At 36.3% G+C, this 10,352-nt stretch overlaps 2 protein-coding genes across 3 annotated transcripts in view; both read right to left on the bottom strand.

The window, feature by feature from the left end:
- Positions 1-10,352, bottom strand: part of LOC129569261 (protein drumstick) — a 141,439-nt gene that overhangs the window by 12,512 nt on the left and 118,575 nt on the right. The gene's annotated exons all lie outside the window — the stretch shown is intronic.
- Positions 476-10,352, bottom strand: part of LOC129569254 (protein bowel-like) — a 13,025-nt gene continuing 3,148 nt past the window's right edge. The window contains exons 2-5 of one of the 2 annotated variants that reach the window (XM_055447931.1): positions 7,984-8,229; positions 7,003-7,493; positions 1,765-2,684; positions 476-1,695 (exon numbers count right to left, since the gene is read on the bottom strand). In XM_055447931.1, the coding sequence (XP_055303906.1) occupies positions 1,610-1,695; positions 1,765-2,684; positions 7,003-7,493; positions 7,984-8,226 (1,740 nt within the window). In that variant the 5' untranslated portion in view covers positions 8,227-8,229 and the 3' untranslated portion in view covers positions 476-1,609. Of the gene's footprint in view, positions 2,685-7,002; positions 7,494-7,983; positions 8,230-10,352 lie in introns of both variants that reach the window. The other variant, XM_055447930.1, reaches the window with a different exon arrangement.

Genomic DNA, 10,352 nt, shown 5'->3' with positions numbered 1-10,352 from the left:
TACATTCTTTATAGCGGTCAAATTAAAATCATAGTTTGGATACAGCTGTTTGATCATTATTATTATCGCGTCGCAAAAAAGAGATAAAATTAGATTCCCGAGAAAGAAAACGGTTTGCATAATAAAAATGGAAATGATAATGATGGTGGCTTCAGCGCAACGAAAATAGCATCAACGCGAAGTCGTCATTCGATGACACAACATTGCGAGCTGCTGCCATAAATTACAAAGACGATTATCGTAAAATGACTCCATCTGAATTTAAAGTTTATTCATCGAAAATGCTCTGATTGAAAGAATTCCAAAAATACTCACATAAGATCATCCATTCATTTGTTTATCGTCGTTTCGTCCACATTCGACAAAAGCATTATTGCATTGATGAAATCTAGTCATCGATTTATCTATTGTTTGGATCTTCAAAAAAGTTTTTGCTGAAATGTTGCAGTTCATTTAGTTCCGAATAAAAGAGTTGTTTTTTTCTCATTAAAATCTGATTTATTTGAAATGCTGCAGTATTCACTACTTACATTAATTCGCACCTACAAACTATGAAAATAAAAAGAGAAATATTTATTCGCAGTTGAGCACTTGATAAAACGGAAATTTGATGCAATTTGTTTTCTCTTCAAATCGTTGTCTATTTTTAGACTTTATCTTAATAACAAAATAGTCAAATGTTTAAATCGAATATCGCATCACACAACAGTGTATGTTTACCACGTTTATGATATGAATATGGATGGCTAAAGAAAAAAAGATGAGAAACGCTTATCCATCAAACTTATTCATTTACTAAAGTATACAGTCCGCTAAATTAACACAAAACAGGGGCATTACCTATATATAAATTTAAACTAATTTTTTTTTTTCGTAAACACTCTTCTGAGCTGAAGATTGTCAGTTTGACTTTAAGCCGCAATTTCGGAAGTACATTCATTTTTTGCTAAATTTCGAAACTAATCTATTGATTGATTCTTATTTAGAGACTAATATTCTACTGAAACATCATTTGTTCTTCTAATTCACGTGATTACGGTCGATTCACTTGCAAACTACACTTATTCGTTCAGATCAATAATGGAAAAAAACTAAATGGAATGTAAAGGCACTTATTCCATTCAATGTAAACATTCAAATTGGATGAACCTTCTCGCTTTATGCTTAGAATGAATTGAAATCCCTCGCGGTTTCTTGGCTTAAGTACGACTATTACAACGAGAATATTCTTAAGTTTAGGCTAATTTTTTGTTTCGTTTACATTAAGAGATGTTTTGTCATCTTGAGGACTTGTGAAGCTCTCACTATTCACGAGGACAGATAAAACACGCAATCCTTGTTTCGTTTGTTTCGATTCGGGTCTCTTGAAGGATTCCTTGGAAGACATCACTCGGTTTCTTTCATTGACATCGTTGTGAGACGTGATGCGGCTTCATAAACTAAAAATATTACGCAAACTTCCTGTCTGTCTCTCTCCGTCGGAAGGTTATCAGTCTCGATGCATTTATGGCAGATGAAACAAACACTTTCTGTCTTTATATCATTTCTAAAAAAAAAAATTTGTACGAAATCTCGACGCAGCCTTTGTACTTAAAAATTCAGAGCAGATTCATCTGCGCATTATATCCTCAATGCTGAAGCCGGTTCGGCGTGGCGGAGCCGGAGCTGGCGGTGGCTGTTGTGGTGGTTGAGAAGCTGTTGAAATTAAAGAAATCCATATTAATAACATGGAAATGGCTTTGATTTCAGTTTTGAATTGCTTACCATTGGACGTTTCTTGATTTCGTGTGGTTGATGAGTGATTCGATAGATTCAATGGCGATGTATGCAATGGAACATGGTGAGAGCTGGAAACGAGTGGATGATCAGTTTCTGGATTTTCATAGGTAAGTCCGGCCGATCGTTTGCGGAATGGAACTGGAGCACCGATAATGCTGCTGCTTGTGGTTGCAGCCGAGGCGTTGTTGTTTGATGAATGAATGGATGTTGTTGGTGCGTCGACTTTGTAATGTAAATCCCGTCGAACGTGTAGCTTTCCATCGGCGGCCAAGCCACATGATATTTGCTGAGGTCTCATTGTATAATGTGTCTGTCCTCCATTGTGGTGACAATGTGTAATACCCGACAATTCACTATCGTCTTTCGGAATTTGTTCCAAACGTGGCATTTTACGTGGCGGTTCACCATCGAGCACATCTTCACGATGCTTTTCCTCTTTCACCGATTCATTATCACCACCTTTGCTATCCGGAACCACGGGTGACGGTGTATTGCGTTCATTTACCGGCGAATCCACTTGAATGTCATCAAATTCATCTTCGAGTTCGTTCGCATCATCATTTTCATCGTCGATCATTATTTTTTCGTTAGCCGAATCGTTGCCATTTTCATTCAATTCGGGCGGCATATCACCGCCGATTGTGTGCGTCAGTGCATGTCTTCTGAGATCACAATTCCTTCGGAACACTTTGCCACACGTTCCACATTCGTATGGCTTATGGTCGGTGTGTGTGAGCAAGTGTGTTTTCAAATTTGAGCGTTGATTAAAACTTCGGTTGCACACTTGGCACTTGTGTGGAGACTCTTCCAAATGAAGCGTTTTGTGCACGGCCAGCGTTCGCGATTGACAAAATCCTTTGCCACACTCCGTACACTTGAATGGCTTCTCTTTCGAATGAATATACCTGCAAGAAAAAGAAGATAATAAAACGACATTAATGCCCATTCTCTGCGGAGAAAGCAAAAATTATGTTTGGCCTTTTTTTTTCTTTTGTTGTTGTTCATATCGGGAATATTCAATGGGTCCTCCGATATTAAGTCAAATTTTCGTTGAATATGCATATGCGAATGTTCAGAATGTGCACGTCTCTTTCTCATAAACATGGGATAAAGTTTGAAAGGCTCGAAAATGAGAGGAGAAAAAAAAAACGCGACAGAAGAGAAGAATTGGCATGAATGCACGTAACAAAAAAGGCGGCTGAATACGCTTCAAAACATTGATGCTCAATATATTGTGTATATACGTTCACTTTGCAAGCAGCCTATCATTACGGCTACCCCAGAGACGTTAATCATAAATCTGATCGCAGGTGATTCGCCTCGGATGCAGAAAACTACACATACAAAACACACTCAGTGCTGTTGTTGCAACCGATGCTGCAAACAAACAACAACAAAAAAGCGCGCAAGAATTATAAAATCTAAAGAACATGAACACGTTACAGCTTACACTTACGAAAAGATATCGACATTAAAGCACTGATTTTATATTTCGTGTGGCTGTTGTTGTAGCTGTTCGTTTCATAAAGGCGAAAGACTCAAGTGAAAAAGTCAAGAACACAGTGAGCATGTACACTGTGTACAAAGTAACAAGAACATTAGTGTACGTATAAGAGGCTTTGATTCGCATACAGAACATGTTATGCCTTGGAGGTGTTCTCAATCTTCTCGAAGAATTTGTAATGATAATAAATTATTGCATGAAAATCTCTGTGATTTTTTTCCCTCCTCGCACCACAGAGTCAAACATTTTTATTTGCTCTTGATTGAACTCGCGAAGCGGTGAATTGTGTGGGGGATTTTACTTCGGTTTTTTTATTATTTAATTACAATTCTGGAATAATTAGTTTCATGTCTATATTTTCCATCTTGAAGTTGCATCGCCAATTTACGGAACGTAATTCAGCCCTATAGTCAATAAACTTTCTCACAATAGTGCTCACCACAAATGCATGCATGCCGCTCATTTTGTCGTGCAGTTTCATGCTCTCTTTTCGCTTCAATCTCAATCTAGTGCAGACTCTCGCACAGAGCAAATTAAATTACATTTTAATTGAAATTGAAAACATGTTTTTGAAGCGAACAAAAACGATCTTCAGAATCGAGGCGATGCAAAAAAAGAAAATGGTCGAAATTAAAACCAGACTCGAATTGTCGATGTTTTCAGCTCTTGCATTTTTTTTTTTGTGATTATTGTTCTGTGGCTCTATTGGTAACCGTCGATCTCCGTTTGCTTGGTAATCAGAAGACGTAAATTAATTAATTCTAATCCTGGCGATCATTATTCAAACCAAAGACTTCTTAAAATCGAAGCAATACGGCATAGTTCATTCGTACGTTCGGTCTTTTTCGTTCTATCTCATTTTTCTTCTTTTTTTCTTCACTGAAAAGTGTTAAAAACATTGGTAGATAAATAGTTTCCGCTGTTGAAATAATTCCTTCACACCTTTCGTCGGATGGTATGTGTTATTTTATGGCCGGTATCTACCTCATTAGATAGCATTATTCATTAGTCAAAATGTATGGCATTATCTTTATTCTCCTTCTGTGCTTCGAATATCGCACCAAACGCATTGCTTTCTCGTTTTCTTCACAAATTTGAAGAACAACAACAAATAGTGCCACACTTTGTGACCATTTTCAATTAGAGAAATAGTGTGTGTGTGTGTGTTTGAAGATTTAAATCACAAATTCAACATTTTTATTTCGATTCGGATTCTATATTAGGTGGAGTGTTTTTTAAGAGTTTGCCAAAGAGAGTCGAGCGAGAGAGAGAGAGAGAGAGAGAGAGAGAAAGAGCGAAAAATGCGATAAAATGAGGCTCAAAATTAAATGGGATATTCCGCCATCGAAGTGTATTGACGACAAAATTCGATACACGCTATATTTATATGCATGCATATTCGCTAAACGTGTATTCAGCAATCATCGTTCGAACGGACGTGGAGTAAAGGTAAGGCAAAATGTAATAAGATAGCTGCAGAGTCGCGACGTAAGAAAAAGATAAGAAAAAAAACACACATACACATACACCATAAATAGCTGTTGTGTATCAGCGCTTGAGATCGGTGTACACAAAAACCGGTTTGTCTCTCTTTTTATTTTGCTTTTTTTTCGTGGAGATTTCTTCAACCTTTTTCCCTACGTTCCTTATCTTTCTGTGTGTGGAGTTTTTTTTTTATTATTCACATCATTTTGTTATTTTCTCTCTTTTGCTGCAGTAAGACGACTTACGTTCATTAATTTAGGAGCCTATTCCGTATGTTACAGTTTTTTCTTTTCAGGCAAAACCTTTACTAAATTTTTCTTGCTTTTCAGATAGCTCTTGGTGGCTGTTTATTCGTCTCTTTCGTTGAATACAGAGAAAAACTCGTTCAATATTGTGAATAATATTAAGCCTCCACTATCCAAATAAAACGATTCGTGTTTAGCGTGAGTTTTCAGGTAAAAAAGAAAAAAAACAGACACAGAACGAACCAGAATCTTACATGCAAAGTTTAATTAAGGCCCAAATAAATAAATTATTTAGATTAAATCCAATTATTGCGTCGAATGTGAAATATTTTCTTATGAATCTCCGAAAAAAATCCATTCCATCGAAATGGTTGGTGTTCTGTGTCGCCAGTTCGACGTTATAATCAAGCATTTTTCAAACGCACGAAACGGAATTCAAAAATGAGAACGAAAAAAAAATTATCAAGTAGTCAGTGTGAATAGGTAGAAACGCATTTACATGCATTTCTTTCAATGCTTCTCGTTTGTTTTTTCTACAGTAGTAATTCATTTTAGCTCTTTAGCTGTACATCAGCCCAACAACTAATTCCAAGTAAAAACACAATGCCGAGGATGTTTTTTCTCTGTCTGTCTCTCTCTCTGTGTGTGTCTTCTCATTCCGCTTTTAATGTCTTCTATGTAATGGATTGGTGTGCATGCATTGAAAAACAACAACAACAGAAAAAAAGAGAATCAAGTGAACACTTTTTGTTTCGCTCTCGTATGAGAAATTCAAAAAAGCCAGTCATCAATCATGCATTTACGTCTTTGACCTGCAATGTATAATGTATGTAATGTGCGTGCTGTGTGTATATTCTACCAGCGAAAAGGAAAAAAAAATCGATCTTTCAATGCAATCGAATGAGTCATACTGGCTGTGTGTAACGATTTTCGATTGGCTTAGCATACCAGTTCTAACAGCAAGAGCACACACAGTGAATTGGCCAGACTTTGTGAAGAAAAAAAAAGCATTCTTTCTACACACAATCACCGCACTCACACTCTGAGTTGTACACTCTACTTCAATCTCGGACAATGCATACGGCCAATCTTGAACACTTTAGTTCGTTGAGCGTGCGTCGGAATTTATGTACAAATCGCAGCGCATATATGAACACGAAATAAATCTCGGCATTTGAATGAACAAAAAACCGCACACATACACCTAGCCCATAAGTAATCTCAGCATCAAGGTACTTTTTTTCATATGAATTTCCAGTTATTACATTCCATTAGTAATAATTAAATTTTCGTTCAATTAAATGGAAATATTCGATCAAAATGAAACGAAACAAAAAAAAATGCAAGATTCAATTTTAATATAACACGCTGAGTGTGTTTTTTTTTTCCATCGAATGAAACTGATTGAATGTAAAAGGGCTTTTAGGCAATTAATCGATTCAAAGAAAAACTCCACACAACGATGCAAATGTAAAGAGATATTTCATTCGTACTCGAAAAGTCGTGTAGAATGCTGATTCAGCTAAAAAAAAAAAGTGGTAGATTATCTTTGTATTTTGATAACCACTTCATGTCGCCAGAAGTTCTCGTTACCGTTCAAATATAAATGGGATTCACCAGAGAATATTAAATACGATGTATTTTTTTTTTCGTTCAAAAACAGAAAAAATGTAATGTAAACATCGTTGTTTGATCACATGTCAGTTAAATGTACATGACGCATGTGTTGCCGTGCTACTTAAACCATTTTATGGTTCTGTCTTACTTAAACTGCACTAGAAGCTCACGTATACTGCGGTAACTTGCTTGTACTGATAAAAATCTGATAAGATAATACGCTTGAAAGGTATAAATCTCTTTGATAAATTTCATTTTTGGAGTTGAAAGTCGAGCGTGAAAAAAGGGTTCGAGGCAGATGAACGAACGTATATAATTAAGACAATGTTGTATTCGCTTTTTTTTTTGGATTTTTAAGAGAGTTCAACATACCTGTGGTCTCGAAGGTGATCCTGTCTTCGAAATGCTTTGTTGCATATGTCGCAGGAGTACGGCCGCTCATCGGTGTGCGTTCGTTCGTGGATTAGTAAATTATATGACTTTGTGAATTCTCGATGGCAAAATTTGCAGATGAATTTCTTTTTTGGCCGTGAAGCTCGGCCTGGTGCACGCATCAAACGACGATCTAAGCTACTGTGCAGGCCGGGTGGAACGACATTTTGCGGAAATATTGACGCTGAATTCGATGGGAATGTAAATGACGCGGCAGCACCTGGTGACGGTACAGAAGCTCCTAAAAATGAACCATTTGTGTAAATGTGTTGCGGTGGCACCGGACCACCACTCAACGATGGTCGTTGCATTAGCATCGCATTCGCTTTGTCGGCCATCATGGCAATTATATTGTAATTCGCCGAGCTACGCTGACTGTTGCTCTCTTTTGCAAGCTGCTCGGATTGTTCGAGCATTCCAGGCGGGTATAACTGGAAGAGACAAATTGAAAATTTGATGGAAAAATGTCTAAATTTGAATATAAATTCTAAATATTGATCATAATTGATTACGATTGTCGGCCTGAGAAGAAAAACCTTTCCTACAAAACCTGTGCGCAGAACACAACCATAGAAACAAGCAAGAACAGCAAATTTGCGAGCGCAAAAACCTAATATATTTACAGCGAGCGCAAAAGCATAACAGGCCTACTTATACGGAGTTTGCATGCTAGTAGGCTTGTTATATTTTTGCGCTCGCTGTAAATATATTAGGTTTTTGCGCTCGCTAATTTGCTGTTCGCCATTTGACAAAAAAAATTCTGTGTTTGTGTTCTGCGCACAAGTTTTGTAGGAAAGATTTTTCTTCTCAGGCCAACAATTGTAATCATTCAATTCTTTTTTTGGTTTTCCCATTTATTTTTTCCTTCATTTTTTTGCGATTTTTCTTTCTCAAAACTAAAAACTCAATTGTGTAACTTACCGATACGCTTCGCGATGGAAGAACAGGAACAAAAGCCGACGATTCGCGATGTGGACGCACTGATTGATTCATGATTCCAGTGGGCAAATGTTGTTGGTAGGCAAACTGCGCTTCATAGCCAGTTGCCGACGATGATCGACTGCCGGACGAATTTCGAATGGCTGAAGATGTGCCCGAATGAAGGAATTGATCGATGCGTGATCGAACCAGTGATAATGGACGTTCTTCCGTTTCCATCGGCATTATCTAAAACACAAAATGAAATCATAAACTAAACATGCTGCTCTTTTTTTCTCTTGGAAATGTGTTTTTTTTTTCTGTTGCATTCAAAAGGTATGATTCAATACTTGAACGTTTTAAACAAAAGAGCCGTCAAAAAAAAAACACACATTTTAACTCTAAACAAAAGGAAAACAAAGGAGACGACACTGTATTAAACGGTGACCAAGACGGTGATTGTTTCAACAAAAAGTGGAATGTGTGACATCGTTTTTAAACATTTAGAAGGAATTCAAAAGATATTGCATCTCGAAGACCTTTTTTTTTCATTCTCAAGACGAAATCTCGTTTTCATCTCTTTTTCGGAAAGAAATCTCTGGAAATCAGAGAAAACTCTGTCTTCTCGTTTGCTTTGTCTCCTTCGAAAAATGAAGTCCAAATGGCCGAGGCAAACATTTGCTCAATGGTTGGTTTTTTTCGGACACGTTAAGTGAATACTTGAATTCTGTTATTTTTCCATTTTTTTTTACGAAGGAGGAATGTGAGAAATATTTGTTCGCTCCCTCGCGCTATATCACAGCATTATTTTTTGAACGACACTTTTGCTCACGAATTCAGTAGAAATTCCCCAAACGGGAATTAACTTTCGAACAGAGGTGATACCTTGATGATGTATCATACTGTTTGCAAAACTTTTAACTCGTTACATTTTATAAAAGAAAAGCAAAGGGATCAATGGGAATCGGATTAAAATTCATGACTCTTGCAATAAGTTCGAATCGTTTTTCTTTCGTGATTTCTCTCTCTATCGTTGGAAGAAAGTCATGTATAAATAATGTCTGTATTTTCATCTCTCTTTCATATCACGGAGTGTAGAACTTTTTCATTTACATTTACACAGTGTGATTTGATTCGGTGACACTTGATTCGCTTTTTTACATGAACAACTCAAAACTGGTTGCATTGAAAAAAGCGTTCGATTCATTTTTCTGTAACGAATGCGTGTATTGGTCGTATTGTCGATGTAGACGATGGTTCTGCTTGATCTTCTCTTGTATATCACGAATACGCAATGAAAAATATTTTGAAAAAAAAAACGGAAATATTTTCTTTTTTTCGAAGTTTACATGCGAGATTAATACATACAAGGTGTGTTCTGCCGATCTGTAGAAAAAAAAATTCAGTTGGGAATATTTTCATATACAAAATCATGATGAACATTTTATATTTGACTTTTATCAGGCATAAAACTTGATTACTTTTCAAGTTTATATAAAATAGTTACGAAAAATCTTTCATAAACAAAGTAAATTAATTATTTGTTTGAAAATTTGATACACAATGAATGAATAAATCTCAGAACTTAGATTCTTTCTGGAAATTTTAGATGTTTGCAAACGAATCCAGTAGAAATTCCCCAAACGGGAATCTATTTTTGAACGAAGGATTAAGTCGCACTGTTTGCAAAAAAACAGAGCTCGTTCAATACATTGCAAAGAGATTATGAAGGAATCATGGGGAATCGGATTAAAATTCATGACTTTTGCAATAAGTTCGAATCATTTTTCTTCATTTGACTTTCTACCACTGATTTCTATGGAACGAACAGAGCAGAAAAAAAACTTTCCAGCATTTTTTTTTCAAACTTCGTTCAACAGAAAAAAGCGAGCATGAAAAGGCTGAACGTGTAAATTACATTGAAAAAAAAGCTGTTCTAACGAAGTTCAGCATTTAAAATCTGTTCTAAGATCTCAAGACTAAGGAAAAAAAACGCTAAAATACATCTTGGAAACAAGAACGAATATTTAATGTTGAACTGAAAACGTTTACTGTCCAAAGCCTTTTCTTTCATGTCGAACATAATCGAAATCAGGTTTTTTTTTTAGTTGTGCGTGCACGTCACACCGACGAATACGTAGAGGAAAACAAATCTCAAGAAAATCAAATATACAGGCATCGACAAAAGAGAGAGAAAAAACTAGAGTTGGCTTCTTATTCGACATCTGCGTGTGTAACGCATCCGATAATTTATTGTATTTTGATTTTAATAATTCGATAATGGTTCATTTTGGATAATGTATTCCGATTTTGGGCTCCAAACATAGAGAGAGAGAGAGAGAGAGAGAGAGAGAGAGAGAGAGAGAGAGAGA

This window comes from Sitodiplosis mosellana, unplaced genomic scaffold (assembly GCF_009176505.1).
Source record: "Sitodiplosis mosellana isolate CC-2019 unplaced genomic scaffold, AAFC_SMos_1.0 Smas_scaffold_30, whole genome shotgun sequence".
NCBI classification, from domain to species: domain Eukaryota; kingdom Metazoa; phylum Arthropoda; class Insecta; order Diptera; family Cecidomyiidae; genus Sitodiplosis; species Sitodiplosis mosellana.
The sequence above is the reverse complement of the archived record's forward strand: the minus strand, read 5'-3'. Positions and strand labels throughout refer to the sequence as shown.